Raw genomic sequence first — 25,502 nt, forward strand, 5'->3', positions numbered from 1 at the left:
GAATCTACATCCCCCTGGAGCTGAGAACAGAATTGGCAAGCCAATCCTAGCTTTCCTTTAAAACTAAAATAAAGAAAATATTTTTCATTTGAGTAAAATCTTGCTCAGTTCCTCTACCCCTGTTTGCTTCCTTGTTGTGGGTTCTGTGTAATTAACTACTTAAAAAAGTTCTTTCAAGGGCACGATGAAATGTCTAGTCAAAGTGGGGCAACCACCATTTTCAGTCGGAGAGTTAACTATGTGCTTAACACTGTCCCATTGAAATTAGTAGGCCTCCAAGTACTTAACTTGAGTTGGATTGCAGTTTAGCACATTATTTAACTTACGAAGCAGAAGAGATATTCTTTTTAGAAAATTACCATATGGGTTATTTTTACACATACTGACATTCTCTGTACTCTTAAGAATCGAAGCTCACAGATTAACAACAGCAAATTCATCTTTTATCACCAAATGTACACATGGGAAGCTGCAACCAATATCAGTTCATTGACAACTGTATAATACATAGGTTTACCCATACTGTTGACACATTCATCCTTTTATATTACAAAATATATTACGGGCTTTGCTTGATATTTGTTTCCTCATTGCTTTATGACCTCCTTCATTTTCAGAAAAGTTCAAGGCAAAGAATAATAAGCACCACAGTTGTGGCACTCTCTTCTAGTTAACATTTGCGTGGCGTCTTCTCTCCTGGCATTCAAGAAACTTGTAAAACTTACCTTTTTTATAAAGAGTTGAGGGCTGCAGTTCTTTGACTCCTTGGGACAGCATTCCAGGGGCCATAGGATTCATCAGATCTGCCCCATGACGTCACGTATGCTGATGGCCTAAAATAAAAAGCCAAGGAAACCAGCTCTGTAAAACTTGCTGGTTTGGTTGCTTAGACACACTCCCTTCCATAGGTGACTGTGTACAAGTCTGGTGCCGCACACAGGTCTAGACAGACGGATTATTACTAGCGAAGTCTAGAAATAGGATATTTCCGCATCTTTCACCTAAAAGGAGGCAAACGAAACACACACTGAAATCAATTGTACCTGATCCTTCAGACTTCCAGTTATCTTGAAGCTTCTTATAAGGCCTTTCCTTCAAACTCTTGAGCCCATATCGCCCTGATTCATTACTTTCTGAATAACCTTCTGAATTCTTGTTGTTTAGTCATTTAGTTGTGTCTGACTCTTCTTGACTCCATGGACCAGAGCACACCAGGCACTCCTGTCTTCCACTGCCTCCCGCAGTTTGGTCAGACTCATGCTGGTAGCTTCGACAACACTATCCAACCATCTCGTCCTCTGTCGTCTCCTTCTCCTTGTGCCCTCCATCTTTCCCAACATCAGGGTCTTTTCCAGGGAGTCTTCTCTTCTCATGAGGTGGCCAAAGTATTGGAGCCTCAGCTTCAGGATCTGTCCTTCCAGTGAGCACTCAGGGCTGATTTCCTTCAGAATGGATAGGTTTGATCTTCTTGCAGTCCATGGGACTCTCAAGAGTTTCCTCCAGCTCCATAATTCAAAATCATCAATTCTTCGGCGATCAGCCTTCTTTATGGTCCAGCTCTCACTTCCATACATCACTACTGGGAAAACCATAGCTTTAACTATATGGTCCTTTGTTGGCAAGGTGATGCCTCTGCTTTTTAAGATGCTGTCTAGGTTTGTCAATTGCTTTTCTCCCAAGAAGCAGGCGTCTTTTAATTTTGTGGCTGCTGTCACCATCTGCAGTGATCATGGAGCCCAAGAAAGTAAAATCTCTCACTGCCTCCATTTCTTCCCCTTCTGAATACACCCATCCTAATCCTAAATGCATTTATTTGGAAGTAAATCCTATTCATTTTTACTGAAACATGTTTCTAGGAATCTACTTAGGACTGAATGCATCTGTAGAGAAGCTACATCTGTGCATTTTAGTTCTCTGGAGCGGTCCGAACATAATGGGGACTAGAATTTAGGGGCTAGATAGAAGCTAGTAGGTTGATTGCGTACATCTTCTTGTGTGATTTCTCCTTCCCATCTTCCAGTGTTACATGTGACTATTAAAAACTAGCCTAGCTATGATCATATACACTGATTGAGACTTTATTTTTAATCCAGGTAAATGGGGACATCTAGAATTTTGATGGGGGTTGGGGGACGGTGTGCATGATTTGGTGATCTCAAACCTTGGCTTCATTGCTATAGCCAAACTGGACATCCTTGTGTTTTCTCAAATCAGTAAACTGTGAAAATCAAAAGGATTAAATTGTTGGTGGACAGCATCTTTCTCGCCCAGGCTTTGGCTGTATTCAGACATAATGTTAAACCATTGTTTAGAAAATTGAGAATGAGCCTAGTTTCTTTTTCCTGGGCATGCACGTTTCCCCATTTTAGGTAAACCACAGTTTAGCATGTTGTTTGAGCTCAAGTTGTGGTGAATATTAGCTATATCAAGTGGAGACAAGCCAGTTTTATAAACTGGCATTAAGTTAGTTTAACACTAATTATGATGAACCACAGTTTATCTGGGCTCAGGCTATGGTTTTGATTAACCAGAACTGTCCAAACTCTTCTCTGAGGCCACAGCAGAAAAAGGAAGGGGGAATCTGAAAGCCTGAGAGAGGCAAGACTTGTTTACTAAAGTTAATGTTTCATCCAAACCAACTTTGGAAACAGTGGGAAATATTTGCACGCTAGTTTCAAAATTAAAGGGCTAACAATTGAAAACACACACAGTCCCTGCCATTCTTTTCTAAGTGCCTTTACTTAAAAATGAAAATTTGAAATGAAAGCAGAATTAAGGATGAACAAGCTCTGTTTTTGATGTATTGCAGATTTTTAATTTTAAAAACATTTTCTTAATTACAGGTCTACATTTAACATAGGTTAATATTTTACATATTTAAGAAAGGGAAAAATGGTACTGATCTAGCACACACATACTCAGCCTTCATATTCCTCTGCAAATAGTTAAAAAATGTAATTTAGCCTTTTGGAAATGTGTGTGTGTATGTGTGAATATTATATGAAAGTATATTAATTGTCTCCATTCTCCAACTGGATCCTGCTTGTGTGAGGAAGAAGCTAAAGGCCTTTACCACACATTTTAGTTTCTCTTGTTAACTTAATTTTTAAAACTGCAAAGCAAATTCCACTTTGAGGGAAGACTTGGCCACTGAGAGAACTGATTTTATTGTCAATGCCCTGAAACAATGAAATTAGCACCATTTCTTCACAGACATGTTGTTGCACTTAAAACCCAGTAAACATGACACAAATAAGAGGACAGCATCCCCCCCCCAGCTTTTAAAAAGCATGCCACTGATCAGTGGGTCGAATGCTGGGACTGGAGGCAAGAAAGGTCCAAATTGTTGCTTAGACATGCCAGTTTTAGAAATCATAGCTTTGTGAGGGAAGTAGGGGCCATCTAACAATTCTCAGCACCCTTAACAAACCACGGTTCCCAGAGTTATTAGGTGGGTGGGAGAGAAAGTGGTATAATACTGCTTTCAATGTGTGATACAGATGGTGCTACTCTCTGTATCTTGACCTTTCCTGAGTGTGTATGTGTGTCCCTAGGTCTCTGTTACCTCTTTCATTTCCCCACAAAATATTAACTGCCTGTTTAAAATTGAGTTATTCACGCGCACCTTGATTTCTTCTTTCCAAGTTCCTTGTAGCGGTTAGGCCTCCTAAGTTTTGTAGAACAGGTTTGTGTAGGCTTCAGGCTTGTGGGAGCTATTTTGAATCCCATGACCTTCCAACCAGAGTCAGGTGCAAAAGACATAGGTCACACCAACAGCATATTCAATGGGCATTTAATTTTAAAGCACATAACTTTACCTCTCACAAAGCTACAGTTCATTGGAATTTTTTTTTGGGGGGGGAATCATGTACTTTAAATATATTGTGTGGGTCTGCCCATAGTACACAGAATAAAATAGCAGGATGCCTCTGAGCATATTCTGAGACACGTAATTTCCGCCCCAGAATCTGATCCAATCTGAACTTACCATCCTTTCTTTCAACCTTGTTGATTTTCTTCATGCCAGCAGGCTCATTGAGGTAGGAAAGGTTGTCTCATTGCCATCCTTAAACAGTGGGGTGTTGGAAGGGGTCCCTTGCTGATACACTACAGCTCAACCAGAGGTCTACCGGAGACCTACCACCCACCCACTCCTGTGGTAGAGGGCTTGGTTTCATTATTTATTTTCTGTTGTAAACACAGCTAAGGGTCAGCTTGGGAATCTACCAGTGGAAAAAGCACCGCCAAGTGTATCTAAGCATGTAAACGGTCCCAAATTGTATGCCCGTACTCCCAATTCCCATCAGATGCAGCCAGCACAGCCAATGTGGTAGTTTCCCCACACTTGCTCTAACTGTACTTTAATAAAGATTTCCCTGCTGAATATCTGTGTCCAGTACTAATTTGCACGAGGGCCCTCTGAAGTTAAGTATTTTTTAGTAGACACACGCTACTCAATGAAAACCACTGTCCTGCACTTTCAACACACGGCCAGTAGTGTCACTGTTTTCCAAGCGTCTTCCACAAGTTCCACCCACCTGGCCATGAGAACATTGGTTTCCTCTTGATGTAACTGCCCGCCCATTCCTATGCTTCTACAGTGGAACTTTGGTTCTCAAATGGCTTTGTTGATGAACAAATTGGCCCCTGAACGCCAAAACCTCGGAAGTAATTGTTATGGTTTTCAAATGTTTTTCGGAAGCCGAACCTACGATGCAGCTTCCGCTTGAGTGCAGGAAGCTCCTGCAACCAATCAGAAGCCACGCCTTGGTTTTCGAATGTTTTGGGAGTTGAACCGACATTCGGAACGGATTAAGTTTGAGAACTAAGGTACCAGTGTACCTGGGTTATATTTTGATTAGCACAAACGTATGCACCCTGCACGTATACTTTACAGGTACATTTTAAACAAGTATCTACTGTGAATAAAACAAAATTGGCTTCATAGGGTTTCTTTGAGGGGAGGGAAAGACTTATCTCTGGGCAGTAGGAAACGGTGCTTACGGCGGAATTGAAATGGGAATCCTGACCAGGGTTTGGACTAGAATTGGATGGAGCACAAGGGCGGATTGTACAGTGGTGCCTCGCAAGACGAAATTAATTCGTTCCGCAAGTCTCTTCGTCTTGCGAGTTTTTCGTCTTGCGATGCACGGTTTTCCATAGGAATGCATTGAAAATCAATTAATGCGTTCCTATGGAAACCGCCTTCCCCCGACCTCTTCTGGCGGGCGGCATTTTAAAATCGCCCGGGACAGCGGAGGACTTCTCCGCTGTCCGGGCGATTTAAAAGCCCCTGGGAAGGCAAGCAGGGGGGACAAAGACTTTTGCCCCCCGCCTGCCTTCAGAAGAGGTCCAGGACAGGCTTCGCGGACCTCTCCGCAAGCAGCGGGAGCGCTCCTCAGGCTTCGCGGCCCCGCCGCCCGGCTTCGGGACATCGTTCCGATGCCAGGCGGCGGGGGGAGGCTTTCTCGCCCCGCCGCCCGGCATCGGGACGATGCCCCGAAGCCGGGCGGCGGGGGGAGGCGTTCCTGCCCCGCCGCCCGGCATCGGGACAATGCCCCGAAGCCGGGCGGCGGGGGGAGGCTTTCCCGCCCCGAAGCCGGGCGGCGGGGGGAGGCGTTCCTGCCCCGCCGCTCGGCTTCGGGACATCGTTCCGATGCCGGGCGGCGGGGGGAGACTTTCCCGCCCCGCCGCTCGGCTTCGGGACATCGTTCCGATGCCGGGCGGCGGGGGGAGGCGTTCCCGCCTCGCCGCCCGGCATCGGGGCATCCTTCCGAAGCCCGGCGGCGGGAGGAGGTGTCCCCGCCCCGCCGCCAGGCTTCGGAGGAGGTCCGAGGACAGCGGGGAAGACGCGCTGCGCTTCCCCACTGTCCCGGAGATTTCCCTATGGGCTGTCGTCTTGCGAAGCAAGCCCATAGGGAAATTCGTCTTGCGAAGCGCCTCCAAAACGGAAAACCCTTTCGTCTAGCGGGTTTTCCGTCTTGCGAGGCGTTCGTCTTGCGGGGCACCACTGTAGCGAGGTCAATTCAGATCCAAGCTGGACTGGAATGAGAATAGAAGCAGAGAGGGGAAGCTGCTGGACTTGAAAGAGAGTTGGGTTGGACAGGCAGATATAACGGGCAATGACACCAAGCTACACAAGAGTCAGGGTGTTGCTGGGGTGAAAACACAGGCCAGGCCTGGGAGCATATATAATAACTAGGTCAGATCAGGAGGCAGCAGTGGACTGTCTAGGATGCTGACTGGAACTAAGCATAGAGAAAACTAAAGCAGCGAGAGGGACTAAGAAGCTGCCAAAAATTGCAGTGGTTTAAAACAGCAGCAGCCATGTAGGAAAAGGCAATATCCTATATTTCTGACATGTTTGGGAATGCATACTTGAGGGAAGCTGTCATTTTTAACAGATGGGGAAGGCCGTTCGATCGGCACACTCTCACAATAGGAACTTGTTTAAAGCAGAGATGGAGAATCTTTGGTTTTCTAATGCTGTTGGGCTAAAACTCCCATCAGCTTCAGCTGGCGAGACCAGTAGTCAGGGACTATGGGAACTGTAGTCCAATGACATTGAGAGGCACCACAGGTTCTCCAGCCCCGATTTAAAGCGTTTTAACCTGCTTTTTGGGTGGAAAAGGTTCCCAGAGCAGCTTAACGTGACATAAATAACAAGTGAGGTGAGACATTCCCTGCCCTTGGGCTTATAATGTAAGAGATGTGGCACAAAAGGAAAAGAGGATGAGAGGGAAAGAGGAAAGCAGCACACTCTGGCAGGGTTTTGGTAATGACCTCCTTAAATGGAAGCTGTCCTGGTTGAAACAGTGCTTGTGTCACAGTCGAGCAAGCCTCCCTGTGCTGCAGCCAGATGAAATGGTTTCTGCTAGGTGGCAGTTGAAGGAGCCTGAGGGGTTTCGACCTTCAGCAGAGCCTAGGGAGTGGGCCTGCTTCCCATCGCTGCAGTATTGTCTGCAGCCTAACAGACAGCAGCTCACAGGACTCTTAGCAAAGGTCAATCCCTCCACTTTCTTCTTGAGCTTTTAACAGGCTAGGCCGATGACCGGAGACGACAGGGACGGAAGCTGAGATCTCCTGCGAGCAAAACGTGCCCTCAACCACTGAGTTGCAGTTTATCCCTCAATATTGAGAGCAAACCCCCCCCCCCACACACTTCTTTTGCTAGATCTCTCATGTCAAGGCAGCAGACTTGCCCAAGCCTATTTCAAAAAGAGAGAGAGGCATGTTCGTCTTAAAAACAAGCCAGGAATGAAAAGAATGACTCTCTTCCTTGCTTCTCAATTGTGCAGCCTTAAGATGCTCCTGGTCCAAGTTCCTGCCCATTCTACCACCAGTAGCAAATCGCCTTTATTCGGTGCATTGTTCACCAACGTTGGGCAATACAAATCTGAGTTTCTCCTTTAAAGCGCTTGATTTTCTCTCTCTCCCTCCAGTTCAGTATCAGATGGAGATGATGAGGAGCCTCCGCCACGTCAACATTGACCATCTTCACGTCGGCTGGTACCAGTCCACCTACTATGGTTCCTTTGTCACCCGTGCCCTCCTGGACTCCCAGTTCAGCTACCAGCACGCCATTGAGGAATCTGTCGTTCTCATTTACGGTCAGTGTGCCGCTTCCTGTATTATTTTACACGCGCACACCAATATTATTACGGCTATTTTTGCCTCCCCCCACCTCCTCGCCTGCAAGAGCGGCCCTGGCAGGCCTTCTCCAAGTAAATACCAACCCTGTGTCTGCAGCAGCCTCAGCAGCAGCGAAGTCTAGACAGGGTTTCCTTCTCTCTGTTTATTTTTCTTGCTATCAGAGCCCTGATGTGTACGTTTTGGAATGCTGGGGTAGCTGCTTCATTTTTATCCCTCCGCCTCTCCCCTCCGTCGTGGAAGCGGCTGGTGGAACTCGACCAGATGTTTTAACAAACCCTGCTTGCTAGAGCGTCTGGCTCCGTACGTGACTGACCAATCATCCTGCAGCTTGCCAAGTATTCCCCCCCCCCTTTCCTCCCCTCCTTTTTATGCATCTGACAGAAGCGTACAAAACCTGGCCTGTTCCGTAGCACAAAGATTTTTTTCTTTTCTGCCGGGTTTTTTTTTTTAATGGCGTTTCCTCAAGCTCTCCAGACCAGATGTTCTGCGCTGTATCAGAACCGTAGGCAATTTAACAGCTTTATAGCCTTCCCCTCCCCAAACACTCACAGTTTTGCCATATCTGGCAGGCTCGCATATAGTTTCCAGCTGAGAAGCGAATGTAACGTCCTGAGTATCTGTCAGAAAAAATACTAATGAATACGATCAATCTTATGAGCTGCCCCAAAATTGTTTCAGTATGTTAACAATTGGATTACAGTAAAGAACAAGTTGTTAAAGTATACTTATACTGGCTGGAAACTTTGCATCATCAGATCTTGATGAATTTTCCACTTGTTTCAGTCTATTTTGGTTTTCATTTTATCACTGATTGCTAAAGGTTTTACTATGTTCCGTTTCAGACAACACAAATGTTAACTTTTTTTTTTTCAAAAAAAGTGAGTTTACTATTTGGCAAGCCTACCTCGGCTGCTATCTTGCTACAGATGTTAAGCTCCTTGTCCAGAGATTAAATAGGGTTTTTTTTTTATTCATACAGTTTTTCCACTCTTCGCGATAGCATGTCAGCATGAAAACTATGTACACATTAAAAAAAAAAAAAAATGAATGCAACTGGAAACGGTTACCTAAATAAATATTTTCCTAATAGAATACTAGGAGCTTGCCAGACCAGGTGCAGGTCTGAGGCCAGGACCCAGGAGGACTATTCCATTGTCACTGTAAAGTAAGTCTAGTTTTTACAGAGGCAGTAAACTGGTACCTGGCTTGTACCACTTCAAACTGCAGTAGGAGTCTCTCACGGTTAAGAGTTCCTCCCATGCAATTTTCCCCAGCTCACATGTCGGAAACTAGATGTCAGGGATAAATGTTCTGGCCCAGGTTTCTCCCTGACAGTGCTAAGTTTCTACATGCATGGACTAGTTTATGACAGAAAAGCATTTGGTCATGTAGCACACTTGACACACACCTTGTCTGAACTAGCCCAGGCTAAGAGACAGCTTTATCACCTGGTAGGCCATACATTCAGTAATCTTGGGCTGAATACCATGTAGGAGCCATTCCAAGGAAGAAGTCTCTTATGTAGAGAAAGAGCATAAATTGTGGGGGGAAATCGTAAATATCGATGGATTGATACGGTGCTCTTGGCATTAGTTATTTTTTAAAAAAAACCTCAAAAACTGTTGTGGCATTTTAGTAGCAGCATGTGAGGCATGTGGAAGAGGCAGAAGTTACGCAAACCACAGAAGTCTTTGCTTTCTGGCCACTGGGGAAGAAAAGATCCTATTCTGCTATCACCGAGAAACCATAAGACGCTGCCTTACACAGTGATTGGCTACGTGTGCATCTAGCTCAGTCGAATCAACCTCTCGCCATACACATCTGTCTTTCCCATCCTCTGCTACCTGTTCTTTTAGCTGGAGATAACTTGGGCCAAACCTGGGCCCATCTGGGTGCAAAACAGATGAATTGTCACCAAGCATTGCCCATGCAGTTGACAGGCCTGTCTTTGCAACTCTAAAGACTGGAATCCCCACGGTATAGTCTCTGTGCACCTCATAACAGAATTGCAGCATAGTCTTAGCTACAGCTGTATGGAGGTACAGAACTTGGCATTCTGAGCCCAGGACACTGAGCCCAGTAACATTTCCCAGCAACAGATTTCTCCTGTCCAGCCACCATGAGAGGTTAAGACTTAGAGCTGATTCTCCACCCCCCACCCCAATTGTGCACCAACTCCACTATTAAGATTCTTCCCTGAAGGAAGCCTACAAGAAATCTTCTTTTTTCATCATCCTCTTAATCTGGATTTTTATTTCATTTTATTTTGCTGAATACCTTATTAAAGGGTTGCGGATTTTGCAACTGTTCATTTGGAGGGATCTGTTTCCACTGTTAAATGTTTTTATTGATTGGTCTGCTGCTTTGAGTCTTTGGAAAAGACTTTGCATGGTGTGTTTGTATGCAGTTTGCATTACAATGTTCCCCAAGTTTGACTTTAAGAAAAAAATCCTCTTTAGCAAAACTTTAGAAACATGTCTAAAAATGAAATGAAACCTGCCCAGGGGAAAGTGCTCAGATAAAAGTGCTGTTGATGAATATTCGGTATCTTTTGTGCTTTCCTCTTGTTCTTTCTTAGATCCTATAAAAACTGCCCACGGATACCTTTCCTTAAAAGCGTACAGGCTGACACCTAAATTGATGGAGGTTTGCAAAGAGAAGGATTTCTCTCCAGAAGCGTAAGTGTGAGGGGATGTTTTGGAATGTGGGTGGCAGAAAAAGGGAGCGAAGAGATGAAATCCCTCGCAGCAAAGCCCCTGTAGCAGCCTTGGATGATGCATGTACTCTCTCAGTAGCTGCAAATAGTCGAGGCCTCCGCAGGTGAATAGGGTTAAAGAATGCAGCATTTACTTCGCCGCAGAAAGATGTGCTGCACTCTGTCATCCCAAACAGAAGATGAGTGTTAAAGGCAAACAAATTGAGCAGGGAAGAGAGGAAATTAGATGCTCAGGGTTCTGAGCCTGAGAGCTGAGTTATGAATTCTTTGTGGCAGCAGTGTCTTCTCTTGTAACTGTTCCAACCTATAAGATCGTGAACTGGTCTATGTAGGTCCTTCTCCAGGCAATTAGTCTTGAGCGTTCTCTCTGTATCTCCAGTTCTGGAAATACTGAGTATATGCTCCCATTATTTCATATACTGATATCTTCTTTATCTAGTCATTAGGATGATATGGCTGTTTTCCATTTTGGACCAGAATGGTTCCATGACTGCAAATAGCCCACATCATGTATCTTTTAAATAGCAACAATTTACCAGCGATTTCCAGATGTGGAGCCTCATTTGCCCTACTAAACACAAAGCATTTTAGCGGTGTGATTAGGAACTTAATGATAATTAGGACTAGGGAATCAGGCTCATTTTAGAGCCCCAGTTCAGTAAATCTGTTTGATTAGAAATGGGTTCTTCTGTTGTATTTTCTGTACGTGTGGCTTGTGTGAGAGAGTGATTATTAAATGCTTTTGGATTATTAATAAATCTGAATTGAATACTAGCCCTGTGCCAGAAATGGACGCGGAGCTTTTTCTGAATGGCTTAAACCCCAAAGAATCGTCCCTCCTTGTAGTCCTTCAGCCATCTCTGCAGAAAGCCAAGGGCAGTGTGTTTTTGATGGTTGCCTTTTGTTATTCAAGTAGAAAAAGGGGCCCGATGTTGGGGTCTGTAACATGGGTGCAGAATCAGTGACTTTCAGATGTTGGGTTCCAGCTCCCACCTGGAGGATCTGGAGCCTCAAGATGGAGTGGGAGAAGGTTTAAGTTGGGACATTCTGCCAGATCTCAACCACTCGAAAGCTATTGATTTTTTTTTTTAATAAATATTTTTTATTATGTTTTAGAGATGACAACAAACATAAAAAAAGAAAAACAAATACACAAAAATACAAAGTTATAAAATACATAAGAAAGAAAAATAGTTTCAAAAAAGAAAAGAAAAAACACATTTAAAAAGAAGAAAAAACACAAAAATCCCTCTTTTTACTTCTCATCTTTGATTCACTTATTTTCTTGACTTCCTCACATCTCCCTTTTTTGTATCCCTGTTAAAAATTAATTCAGCAAATTCATATCCAATTAATTTGTCTAATTATCCATCCAATCTTATTTTTAGCCTCGTTGCTAGAACCCCTTCAATTCATTTGAATGCCATTAGCATTCAAAAATTTTACAATATTTCTGTAAATAAATTTTAAATTTCTTCCAATCTTCTTCCACCAACTCTCCTCCCTGGTCTCGGATTCTGCCAGTCACACTCGAAAGCTATTGAGAGCCGCTGTGGTGCAGTGGTTAGAGTGCTGGATCAGGACCAGACGTCAAATCCTCACTCAGCTATGAGGCTCACTGGGTGACCTTAGGCTAGTCACTCTTTCACACCCAGGCCTATTAGGCAGGGTTGTTGTGAGGTTAAAAATGGAGATGGGGAGAACAATGGACATGACCTCCTTGGGGGAAGGTGGGATGTAAATGCAATAAATAAATAAAAATAATATAAAATAAATAAATGTAAGAATATATTGGACAGAAAAAGGTTGCCTTTCTCAGGAGAGAGATTCTATCTCAGCATTCTCGCTCACAACCCCCTGCCCAAACAGCTGTCCTCTATGCTGCATGTCAACCCATTTTAAGAACTTGAAACAGATTTCCTCACTTTAAAGAAAAACGTTGAAAAATAAACTATTCATATATATTTGTAAATACGCTTTCCAAAACATTTTCTCGTTGAGGGATGGTGTTTTAATGGGCATTACAGAACGTGTTCTTCTTGTGATATTGCTTTCTATTATGTGTTAGATTAAGAAGAAAGCTGCATTTTCTTTGTTGTTTTTAAGTTGTTCAAAACGTCCAAAGGGATCTTTCTTTCTCTCAAAAGGAAACCCAGTTACTATTCTGCCACATTTTTTTTTCCATCTTCAAATACACACTGATGGTTTTTGCAGTCTCTAAAAGGATGGAATCAACACTTCATTCTTCAATTTGTGAAACAAATATTTACACAGCACTCTGCCCACCTCCAAACCCAACAGATTGTCCTTTTCTTTCCTAGTCTCAAGAATTATTTGAGTTAAAAAATAAATAGAAAAGTTGGGAAGATAATATAAGCAAAATGGCAAAGAATGGGGGGAAATAATCATTTTACTCTTTACCTTAAAATTTTGCAAAAGAAACCACCACCCTCCTAGAAAACATTTTCAGATATTGGCTAATCTTATTTTAGTTCATTCCAGTTGTGAGCCATTTCCTGTGAAGCATCCCGAGCGATTTAACAATAAGAATGTATGTAAAACCAGTTCATATATAAAAACAAATATACAGGTACATGCTAGAATAAAAATCTCCACTTTGAAGGTCTTATGGAAAAAGAAAGGTGTTCAATAGGCTGCAAAAAGACAACAGAGATGGTGCCTCTCTGATTTGTAATTGGGTAGACTTCCAAGTAGATTCCACCACCCATAGGTGCCAACTGCCTGGGGCCCTGGGTACACAAGCACACACAAAATTCCCCATGAAGGGGTTGGGCATCCACAAATTTCAGTGCCAGAGCCATGCACGCTGCATGGCACCCACGGACCCGGGCACCCATGGTCGCAGGGCCAAGCTGGCACTCCTTCCACCACCTGTTCCTTGGCCATAATACCTTGACCACAGTAGTCAATATTGTCAATGCATTGTACTCTAGGTGGGGGTCCCTTTGTGGTTGGTCCAGAAACTGCGGCTGCTGCAGAAAGCTGCAGCTCAATTACTGACAGGGTTAGATCCTGGCAGTACCTCACACCCCATGCTCCGAGATGTACACTGGATGTTAATTTGCTACCAGACCAAGTTCATAAATTGCCACGTAAAGCCAAATTTGGATCGGTTTACCTGAAGGATCGCTTTTCCCGTGTGAGTCCTGCTCGATCACTTTGATCTTTTACAAGTGCCACATAATGTTCATTCACTAACCACGAGCTGTTGGTCTTTTGGTGTGGCAGAATCTGTGCTTTAGAACTCTCCACCTATTGATATTAGACAGGCACCCTTGCTATATGATTTTTTAGGCACCTGCTAGAAACTTTTTCCAATCCAGCACCTTTACCCAGATTTTACTGGATCTTATTATAGCGCCTTGACTTTAAGCATATAAAACTTCAACATCAGGTTGTTGTGCAACTTAACAAAGACAATAAGTGAAAATGAACAAAAGCAAGAGCAGACCTGCCCAGATAAAATCTGAATTCAAATTGGAGGTATAAATAGCCCGGAGAAGGTAGTGTTTTCTTCTTGAACCATAAAAGGCAACAAACTTGAAACCAGGCAAACCTCTCTGGGAAAGTGGTCCAAAGCTGCGGTGCCACCACTGAGAAGGTCCTGTTGCAGATGATTTTGGGGCATATCCTCTTTAGTTTGTACAGAATACTGCCCAGACCTGCTAAAGACTATGGCCCTAGAACAGCCCCAATACACTCCGGCAACTGCATACAGTTGGAAATGATCAGTATTGGGACAGAGCCATTTATTCCACCATTACTGATTTCCTCATTAAGGGACCTCTAGTGAGCTTAAAAGGTACTCTTGCTTTGAAAGCTACTGCTGTACTGTACAGTATTTAGAATCCAAGCCAATTTGCTTCTCTCTGTTTCCCGCAAGTATTTCACAAGGTCCCAGAATAATTTTTTAAAAAGGGTTTTCCACACGCTTTCCCAAGTTTGCTATAAAAGTTTGACTGTTTGCTGAATTGGAAGGGTAAAAATAAAAAAGCTGGGACTCTCCCTAGTCACCTGCGGAGTATTTTTCCTCGATCCAGGTGAACCCATCAAAAATGCACAAGCACGCCAAGTTTGTTATGGGGACCTCTCTCTCTCTGCAGGTTGAAAAAAGCAAACATCGCCTTTGAAAACATGTTTGAAGAGGTGCCAATCATTATCAAGAATTCCTACCTCATCAACGTTCTTCTTTGGGAGCTGGAAAAGAAGTCGGGAGTGGCAGATAGATACGAGCTGCTCAGCCTCGCAAGCAAGTAAGTGCTCCTTTGAAAGGAAAAGGCAGCGAGCCATTTCCAAGCCTCTTTGCTCTTTTTGTTGAACAGCATCTTGTGTACTTCAGGATCCATGTGCATTGTCACTTAACCGGGAGGTGTGGGAAGGAGAGGTTGGGGAAAGGTGGGAAAGGAAAGCCTAACCCATTAAATTTTTTTTTTTTTTTTTGTATACAGTCGTACCTTGGAAGTCGAACGGAATCCGTTCTGGAAGTCCATTCGACTTCCAAAACAATCAGAAGCTGCCCCGTACGTTCAGGTTCCAAAGAACGTTTGCAAACCGGAACAATCACTTCCAGGTTTGTGGCATTCGGGAGCCAAAACGTATGAGTGCCAAGGCGGTTTGGCTTCTAAAGTACGACTGTGTATTTATTGTTTTGGAAGAAAAGTACAAAAGAAGGCCGTCCAGTTGCAATTTGAGAAAGCAAATGAGAAACCAAACTCCCCATCCCAACACACACACCCTGACCAGCTTACATACTGAATATTATTTAATAGTTTGATAGGCATCACACTTAGTATTTCCTGGTGCAGAACAGCCTTGTTTGTAGTTTTGTGGCACAGGGCTCATAGCAAAACTACCCACCCCTGTCCCTAAGCACTCTCTTCCGAAAAAAGATTCCCCCATGTATCTCTTTCATTCTCAATATATCTCCCCCTTCAGGCGGATATTAATTATTTCAGTGTCTCTACCCCACCCACTCCAGTAACACAGGCTGACCAAAATGCTTTTATTTATCCCTGGCATCTGTGGGGAGCTGCTCCTTAGTTTTTCATGCCCCACTAGTTGAGTTAGCAGCATGCACTATATTGATGCATAGCCAGGGTTTAGTTGTGCAACCCCTTCCTTCAGAGGAGAAGAAGAAAGTTTCCCTTTATGCTAGAAACAACTTCCTAATTCAGGACGACCTTTCAATGAGCCCCCTTGGTTTTTATTAGGAATGGGATTCAGGAATATTTTACATTGAGGCCTTTACAAAACTGGGTGGTGTGCACAAGGCTTAGCTTGACATACATGCACACCCAATACAGTGGTACCTCGGGTTAAGTACTTAATTCATTCTGGAGGTCCGTTCTTAACCTGAAGCACCACTTTAGCTAATGGGGCCTCCTCCTGCTGCCGTGTCGCCGGAGCACAATTTCTGTTCTCATCCTGAAACAAAGTTCTTAACCTGAAGCACTATTTTTGGGTTAGCGGAGTCTGTAACTTGAAGCATATGTAACATAAAGCGTATGTAACCTGAGGTACCACTGTAATGCTTAAGTACCAAGATGTCCTCTTCCTCTCGCCCCCCCCCATCTACTCTGGAGCAGAATGGGGGGGGGGGGCATGGCAGGTGCGAGAGAAAGGATAAGTTGTGTTGTGTTTCAAATGGAAGTCTATTCTACTTGTGGACAGGCACTTGTTATCATTGTGCCTTAGCTGAATCAGGTTAAAACCCTGCCCACAAGCCTACCTTCTTTTCTTTTTTTAAAAAGGCAGTTTGAGATTGGGAAAAGAGGTACAATAAGAAAAGAACACTAAATGTGGAATACTGCTACATATTCTTGAGTCCTGGGAATGTTTTGCTGTTTGTTTGAGGCCCTCTCTTAGGGAGATGAACTGTTACTAGAAAATCAGTTGTTGGCTTAAGCAAGCAATGTCACAGATTCTCAGGTGGTTGAGCAGGAAATTGGTTTTTAAAGGGAAATATCCTGTGAATAGGAGACAATGCGGAGCAGCCTTAGCTTCCTTCTCGAGGCATACCTGGTTCTGTTTTGAATCCCAGTTAATTTAGTTTAATTTTAGCTTTTCACTCTCCTTTTACTAAGTGGCTGGGAGCCCCCTTATTGGATCACAGTATTCATGAAATATGATTTAATTAAATCCCTTACAATTAAAGAATAAAAAGCATGAAATAAATAAACCCGTGTGCAGTGGGAGGGGGAAGAGAACAGTTAGGAAACCAAGCATTTAAAATATGGTACAGCAGCAACAAAAAAACCATACTTTCTCAGCATGGGACAGTTGATATTATAAGGCTGCTGTGATTGGGGGCAGGTTGTGAGTTCAGCCAATCTAGGAGCAAGAATCTGGCAGTGTCACTTTCTTTGTTTTCTCTCTCTCTGTGTGTGTGTCTGTAAGTGTAAGTCAGACTAAATTCCAACGTGGGAACTTGATCCTGCCTTGGGCTACATGAAATAATGTATTTGAGCATAATAAGAGTGTAATTGGAGAGCGGACATAGGAGAGATAGGATATCAGTGAGCTGTGTAACAAAGCCAGGAACATAGGAAGTTGTCTTATACCGAACCAGATCATTGGCCCCCTTAGCTCAATATGGTCTATGCTGTCTACCCTGACTGGTAGCAGCTCTCCAAGATTTCAGATGGGATCTCTCCATCCTACCGGAAGATGCCATTTAGCTGTGGCCTTGAAGTAACCACTGACCACTTAGGGCAGTGTTGGCCAAACTTGGGCCTCCAGCTGTTTTTGGACTACAACTCCCATTATCCCTAGCTAACAGGACCAGTGGTCAGGGATGATGGGAATTGTAGTCCCAAAGCAGCCAGAGACCCAAGTCTGGCCAACACTGACTTAGGGTTTCTGATGACCTCTGGGCTTGACAGAGGTGGCGCACGGTGTTAATTTGATGGTGCTCAGGGTGCATTGAGAGAAATGCATCAAGCCCAGTTGGTCGTACTCAACTATTTCTTATTTAGAGCATGAGCTAAATTTAGAGCAGAGCTGTTCTCCTAAATGATCTTTAAGTGGGCTTAAACTTGCTGTGAGTTCACAGAGAAGCATTAGTTAATATTCCTTCAGAAGCAAAATAAACTGTGTCCACTGCTGCAAACCTTTACCACGCCATCTCTCTTTGTGCATTTCAGTAATCACCTTGGAAAGAGCCTGCAGCTGTTGATGGACAGAGTGGATGAGATGAGCCAGGATATTGTCAAATACAACACCTATCTAAGGAACACCAGCAAGCAGCAGCAGCAGAAACACCAGGTTGGTTTTGGGGAGGGGCAGCTGAATCACATCTGTTTGGGGGTGAAACGACACATTGTGTGGCTTCTGTAATAGATGCAAATTGAAGGATCTTTGAATTGCATCTCCTAAATACACAAGCCTGTTCGGAAATCTAATCTCTGTATCCTAGACGCTCATTACATGCAGAGCCTGGGCTGAGCTATGGCTCCTTCCAGCTCATTTGCTTGCCAACATAAATCTGCAGGGGCAAATTTATGAGAAGATTTTGGAGATGGAAAAAGTGATTTGAAGGAGGGGTGGTGGTAGAAATCCAGGACTGTTACCCCACCAGTTCTTGCTTAACCTATACAGTAATTGCTGTAAATGTGGCTCATTGCACCATGCTCAAGTCTGTTCATTACTGAGATATAGAACAGTTCTGTGCAAGAGCAAGCAATTTTGGTACATAATGCACCTACTCAGTGCAAAATATAAAAAATAAATATATCTGATATCCATCTTCTTCTTCCTCTCCTCTCCTCTCCTCTCCCTGATTTCTTTCTGGTTTCGTGCTATCTGAGATACAGATCTTTAAGCTCTTATTTGCTAACATTTTCTAAATCTGGAGGTATTTTGGTTCTGCTATCAAGCAATAAAATGTCACCACACATTTCTTTGCTCAATAGTCAGAAGCTTTAAGAAACCCAGCTTTAAAATATAAATAAATACAAATGCCATTTGAGCAGCAAATTATGAATGCTTCACAAACCAGAGGTTTTTGTACCTTTTGCTCTCCTAGGTAACTCATAATAATACACCATTGTTCCTTTAAAGATTAGAGACGATTGAGAATAAATGTTTTGCTAACTGCCTTGTCTCCCTTGCTGCCAGTTGCTCCATTTTTGCATCTAAATAAGTAGGTTAAGGTGTATTGAAAATGCTGTTCTGGAAGTGCTACTAGATTCATGCTTTACATAACTAAAGCCAGAACAGTTGTTCAGTCTTTCTCAAACAGACGGCAAACTGTAAACATTAAGCGGCAAACATTAGGAAGAACTTCCTGACAGTAAGAGCTGTTCGACAGTGGAATTTGCTGCCAAGGAGTGTGGTGGAGTCTCCTTCTTTGGAGGTCTTTAAGCAGAGGCTTGACAACCATATGTCAGGAGTGCTCTGATGGTGTTTCCTGCTTGGCAGGGGGTTGGACTCGATGGCCCTTGTGGTCTCTTCCAACTCTATGATTCTATGATTCTATGTACCACTTTCCCCTCCTTCCTCCAACCTTATTGAGTTGCTACATGCGCTGAGATGCAAAGGATTTTGCAGAGTTTTACGTGTGACTTCTTGGCTCTATTCCCACCCAATACCCACCCCCTCCTCTGCTAATCGGAATGTTCTGCCTCTTGATCCCATGGTAAAAGTTACCGACTTGCAAAATTGGCAGTAGAAAACCCAGTTCAGAAAAAAATGGCTGGACTTAAGATTTTCACATAAATGTCTACTTGGACCCATTCTGCATTCTGCTTTTGAACTTCTCGGAATCCAGAGAGTTGGGCACAAGTTTGGGTGGCTTCTGAGTCTCAGTACCGTGGTACCTTGGTTTATGAACTTAATTCGGTCCAGAAGTCAGTTCTTAAACCAAAGCGTTCTTAAACCAAGATGTGCTTTCCCATAGCAGCGGGGGACTCAATTTACAAATGGAACACACTCAACAGGAAGCGGAACACGTTGTGCTTCCAAGGCAGAGTTCACAAACCAAAACATCTACTTCCGGGTTTGCAGCGTTCTTTGTCCAAGTTGTTCATAAACCAAGGTACCACTGTAGTCTTTTTTTGTAGCATACACAGTGAAGCCTGTTTTGCTTCAGAAGCTTCTGGGGCCAGGCCAAATGGTGATTAGGCCCCCAGTCCAGCAGCATCTCCAGTGATGCAAATTTAGGCAATGGCCTCTCCCTCCACCCCGCCCTTCTCTGCAAACCCAATCCAGTTTCTTTTGTAGACCACATTGCTGATTTAGGTGGGGTAGATGGATCCCCCAGTGAGAGAGGGGTTGAAACTGCCATGTTTCTTAGCCTGGGGGGAGGGAACAAGATGGGAACCACTTCATTTTAAAGCTCAACAACAATTAACAGCATTTTTGTGCCAGCAAAATGGAACGTTTTGAAGCTGGCTTAAGCTGTGTGAAGTAAGCTCAATATATGGAAAGGCAGCTCCTCTGCATTCTTTAGAGAAATCCTAGGGGTTTTCCCTTTGGATGAAAGAGTCTTACCACCATGTTTCCTCTTTCCCTTTTCCAGTACCAGCAGAGGCGTCAGCAAGAGAACTTGCAGCGTCAAAGTAGGGGAGAGCCACCCCTTCCCGAGGAGGACATGAACAAATTGTTCAAGCCACCACAGCCACCTCCCAGGATGGACTCGCTGTTGATTGCAGGTAACACTTGCAGCCACCTTCTTTCTTTGTGACTCTTCAACGGCCCTACAGTTCTTTGAGTAATGCCTTCATGAGAATCAGCAAAATGCTGCAAAGTAGATGCAGCATTGGGCAATGAGTCCTGATTTTATATCCAAATGGGAACCATAATAACCTGTGTGTGTGTGTGTGTGTGTGTGTGTGTGTGTGTGTGTGTGTCTTTCCATTTCATTATATCTCCGTCTTTCTTCCATGGAGCTCCAGGCATCATGCTCCCCATCTACCAAGGTGGCTTTATCCTGTGCCTTCATACCATGTCCTGGAACTACACAACTGAGCTTTAACATCAGGCTGCTGATCCCAGGAAGATTTTCAGATCTAGTTCCCCCCATGCCGACCTTCTTTCCAGAAGGATGCAAAGTTGTTTTAATAGTAGTGCCTTGGGCTGCCCTCCCTCGTTTAGCTGAGCCTGTAGTGTTTGGGATTACAAGCACCTTCACATTGTTCCCTGTTCATCCAAGGTGGCCGAAGTGAGATGCAACAGGTAGTGCATGGTTTTTCTCTCTTTGATATTTTGCCTTTGGAAAAAAGAGGCAGACAAATCCCAGCTCAAGGCAGAAGGCTGGACGGTACACTGTGAAATGGACAGGGGGTGCACAGGCAAGGTGAGAGAACCATTTTTCGTGCTGCAGAAACATGGACCTTTTTCTATTAATTGCATCAGCGGTTTGAAAGCTACCCACCAAGCATCCAGATTTTTATCCACCTTGGTAGTTCAGTCAGTAGAGCACGAGACTTAAATCTCAGGGTTGTGGGTTTGAGCCCCACATTGGGCAAATGTTTTCTGCGTTACAGGGGGTTGGACTTCCTTCCAACTCTACATTTCTATGATGCTATGTTTTCAGTTCTACCCCCTATCCCAGGTTGGCTCAAGAGCAAGGGCTGATGATGGCACATTGATAAGAAAATTTGGAGTGAAATTTAATGCGCACAAAAAATGCTGCAACTCCCCCTTTTTTCACAAATAGCACACAGTGAACAATTTTATAGTGTAACCATGTAGTACAAACGCCTCCCCTCCTTTTTTGGGGTTGTTTGCAAATGGGTATGGTTTAAATTCTGGTAATGAATTCTCCCAGCAACCCAGTGCTTGTTAAAGAAAAGCACACCCCAGCTCTTTTAAAAAATTACGCTTCAGTTTATGTCTGTTTTCTGGTGGGTTATACCTCGACCATCTTCTAGAGTTAAGCAAGCAGCAGCCAACTGACGCTCTTAACAGCCTTCAGCCAAAACGCTTTTCTTTTTAGCAGAGTCAGGAAAAGACCTGAAAACGTTCACTATTTTAATGCACACGGAATTAAGTTGGGGATCAAAGCTGAGACTTGGGTGGTTTTGCTTCTGAGGCATTTAGAAACTTTTTAAAGTAGAGCATTAAATTGGAAGTGTGTTAGTCTGCTAAGCAGTTCTAATTTTGATAATCCGGCTTTGTCTTTCTCTCTTTCTCTTTTGCTCTTCCTGACTAGCTAGAGAAATGAACTGTAGAGGCAGAGTGTGTACAAAAAATAATAATAAAATGGGGTGGTGGAGACACTTCTTTTGATTTGTACAGCACTTCAGACAAAAACTTCACAGCCTGCTGGCTCGAGAAATTACTAATAATGTGAGGGAACTAACAAAAACATGACCCACAAAATGTCAGGTGGATGAGGCAAGCATAGTTTCCAGGCCCACAGTTGAAGAGAGACATTTTTCTCTTCATAGCCTTCCCAGAAATCCCTGTAGCGTATCAAATAATGTGGAATCCTGCATAGTCCTGGGAGCATGTTACATACGGTATTGCTGCCTCGATAGGATTCTAACAAACACAACCTTGCATTTTTAACAGCAAACCTCCAATTCATGTTGAGCAATTAACAAAACAAATGTGAGCCACATAGGCCAGCAGAAAGCATCACATGTCACACAACCACCCACACCAGGGGCCCTTTTTCAGCCCAAGGGACAGGTTACCTCAGGGGTAGGCAACCTAAGGCTAGGGGGCCGGATTCGGCCCAATCGCCTTCTCAATCTGGCCCGTGGACAGTCTGGGAATCAGCATGTTTTTACATGAGTGGAATGTGTCCTTTTATTTAAAATGCATCTCTGGGGTATTTGTGGGCATAGGAATTCATTCATCCCCCCCCCCACCCAAAAAAATATAGTCCGGCCCACCACATGGTCTGAGGGACGGTGGACCAGCCCACAGCTGAAAAAGGTTGCTGATCCCTGGGTTACCTCATGGCAACCCCTTTTTATTTCACCCTCTAAAACTCAGTGGTGCTCCCATCTATATGCTGGCATTCTGTTTCTTGGTGTGTGGCAAAATGTTTGTGGAGATGGGGAGGCCAAATGTTTGGAAGAGGATGGAGAAAATTTGGGGGCTCTCCCAGTCTCTTAACTTCTGCCTCCCATCCAACTTGACAGGTCTTTGACATATATTAGCTCCTGTCTGCAAATATGTTTATCGAGTTCTGTTTCTTGGTCATGCTATAAAGTGCGAGAGAATGTTTGTGGGATGGGATGGAATATTAGGACATTCTCTAGGGCCATGAATTCACAGTTTTAAATTTTTTTTCTTTCTCTCACTCTCTCTTTCTCTTCCCACTTCCCACTTTTTGTTCATTTGCAGGTCAAATTAATACTTACAGCCAGAACATCAAGGAGTTCACTGCTCAGAACCTGGGCAAACTCTTCATGGCTCAGGCACTTCAAGAGCACAACAACTAGGGAGGAAGATGAAGTGCTTAACAGTCTCTTGCCCAAGGGAGGAGATGCTCTGAATCTCAGCTCGTTTTTGCTTAAGACATTTTCCATTGTTCGTTGCAAAATGAACCAAGAACCAGACTTCCTCGTGTGTTTTGAGTAGAGTTATCCCTCTTCTAAAATAAATAAATAAATGACCAATTTTAAACTTTTTAGCATGTGCTCTTATTGACTGTTGGGCGGCTATCTCCAGGATTTTTTACATGCCACGTACTGTAACTCGCATGTGAGTGTTTGATCTAACAGATCACTTAAACTTGCCGTTGCAGTAGGGAAAAGAATCCTTCCTCTGCACAATGACAAAGTTGACTGGACAGAAGAAATACCCTTTCTCAACAGAGTTAGCCAAGGCTACTTTGAACTAGATTTCCCATTTTGCATTTAAAAAAAAAGTTAAGAAAACTGCTTGAAAACGACTGAAACCCAAAGTTCAGGGGCCAACTTGGATGCTGGGAGAGATCTGTGAACTGGATCTCCTGTGAGGTTTTAAATTTTTTTTAAAAAAAATAGTACCTGCAGCCAGTGCTTTTTTTTCTGGGGGTACGCAGGGGTACACATACCCCTAAACATTTTGTGAATCTTTGTACTTTTGTCCATTTACTGTATTTATTTTCCCTGATTTGAACTACAACATGGTGATTTTCTTGAGTCAAAATGAGAGTACCCCTAAACATTTTTTAAAGAAAAAAAGCACTGTCTGCAGCCACGAGTGAGAACCCCAGTTCAGATTAGGACCACAGCATTGAAGGAGGGGAGGTTTCTCTTTGCCCCTGTGAAAAGAAATATACAGATATCAATTCGTTATCTGAAAGTTTTCTTCCGTGGGACAAATAGCAGTCAGGAAAATGGTGTTGGAACAAAATGCTAATGACACAGCCCCAAGCTAAATTTGTCGCCTTGCCCTGCGGCACTGCCCAGCTACATTTACTGCTTGCAAAAATCATGGGATGGCAGATAATATGGTCCAAAATGTGGGACTCACAACAGGCGCTTCTGGTAGATACAGTGACTCACAGCTTTGGCTGTTTCCTAGCTGTTGCCATGACCATGTTTTTAAAATGTGAATAGACTAAATGTCATAAGAGGCTTTTAACACTGGAGAATTCTCACTTAAGCAAACACCTTTCTTCCAAGTGGTTAAGGCAAAAAAAAAGGGAAGAAAATAGCAAGATTGCAAAGGCTATATTCAGTGATTTTTCTCCCCCCAAAGCCTGTGTATTCAAAAGGAGAGGGGGATAATTGGCGAGAAGCAGAATTATTCGGTGTGTTTCAGTGTTAATGCATTATCGGGTTATTTTGGATGGGGATATATTTATTTTGCATTGGGGAAATTAAGGGTGCTTTTGCTCTCAGCCAAAAATGTCAAAAGGGGATTAATTCAAATTAACTCTGAAAGGGGACAAGCACAAGGAATAAAGGGAGGCAGGGAGTGGTTTGAGAGAGATAAAGCTGTGAGAGTGTTAAATCCAGTTGTCAGAATGGAAACTTTTTGTCCCCATCACCCCCGCCCTCAGCAACTCCCAAGCCTTTAACTTTATAGAGATTGTTCGCATTATGTAAATGTATATGCAAATTGTTTGCAAACCTCAGGCGCTTGGCAAAGTGTCAGAGCGGGCCGTGGTATTTCAAAGTTCAGAGTGGACTGTTTCTACAGTCTTGCTTATCTAAACTGTTGAATCTGATTAAATATCCTGTTACGCTGCGTGGTGCCCCGCTCTTGAGTGCCGCCATTCTACAGAAATCACGTCCAGGAACCTTGAGCGAAATTCTTATATATATTTGGCAAGGAATTAAAGCTTTTCATAATAGAAAACCAAGGCTTCGTAGACAAGAGGGGGTAGTCTTCAGGGTTTCTGAAAATAGTCTAGGAGGCCACATCAACATTTGAACCAAATAGCTCCTGCACACCAAAGACCGTGTGCTGTTCCATGAGGCTACAGTTATATAAGAAGCACCTCCCACTTCCTGATCTATAAGGTTGGGTCTGTAGGCTCGGACCATGGGAGATTGCGAAGGCCAAATCATGTGTGCGTCTTGCACCTGTTTGCTTCAGGAGCTAGTTGGTCTGTATGCAGCCATGCAACTCCTGGGTGGCAGCAGAGTTTTCCAAAATGCTGCAATCATTTGTTCAAAGCCAGTATTGTTTTGCTAATGACTTCGCTACTGGGAGATCACTGTATCCAAAATACACAAGGCCTCCAGCGTAGCAGGACCACTGGATGGCCTGGCCCATGCCATTGGCTTGGTGTGATAGTCCCAGACACACCAACCCAGGAGAGTCTTAAAAAAAACCAACCCCCCAACCCCCGCAAAGTCCTAGTTCGCTTTGCAGCATGAGAGAACTTAAATTCATTCTTGTCAGCTTTATTGATGCTCTGAAGATGAAATCCCATCCATCGACTCCTGGAAATACCGGGTACTTTGGTATAATGTTCACAGGGTATTACTTATATTAATGGGGGAAACGTTCATTTGAAAGCCTAATGCATCATGTGAATGGATTTGCAAACTAGGGGACCTGGGAAAAGGAACCCACTTGAAGGGAAACAAGTCAAAATCTAAATTCTTGTGGCAAGTATTTGCTTTCTAGGTTGTGAAACGCGAATGGTGGGCCCTTTTCACTTTGTATTTAATAGACAAGTGTATGTTTAATCCTTGTTTGTTTTACTTGACACACTGAT

General features: G+C 43.6%; 2 protein-coding genes across 2 annotated transcripts in view; one reads left to right on the forward strand and one right to left on the reverse strand.

Annotated features, from left to right (window-relative positions):
* Window positions 1–22,969, forward strand: part of EIF3H (eukaryotic translation initiation factor 3 subunit H) — a 73,211-nt gene extending 50,242 nt beyond the window's left edge. Inside the window, exons 3-8 of the mRNA XM_081874588.1 lie at window positions 7,443–7,610; window positions 10,232–10,331; window positions 14,494–14,643; window positions 17,533–17,653; window positions 19,908–20,040; window positions 22,688–22,969. Coding sequence (XP_081730714.1) covers window positions 7,443–7,610; window positions 10,232–10,331; window positions 14,494–14,643; window positions 17,533–17,653; window positions 19,908–20,040; window positions 22,688–22,785 — 770 coding nt within the window. The 3' untranslated portion in view covers window positions 22,786–22,969. The remainder of the gene's footprint in view (window positions 1–7,442; window positions 7,611–10,231; window positions 10,332–14,493; window positions 14,644–17,532; window positions 17,654–19,907; window positions 20,041–22,687) is intronic.
* AARD (alanine and arginine rich domain containing protein) overlaps window positions 1–25,502 on the reverse strand; it is a 603,924-nt gene that overhangs the window by 98,229 nt on the left and 480,193 nt on the right. The window lies entirely within an intron of this gene.

Source organism: Podarcis erhardii, assembly GCF_964252035.2.
Source record: "Podarcis erhardii genome assembly, chromosome: 8".
Taxonomy (NCBI): Eukaryota; Metazoa; Chordata; class Lepidosauria; order Squamata; family Lacertidae; genus Podarcis; species Podarcis erhardii.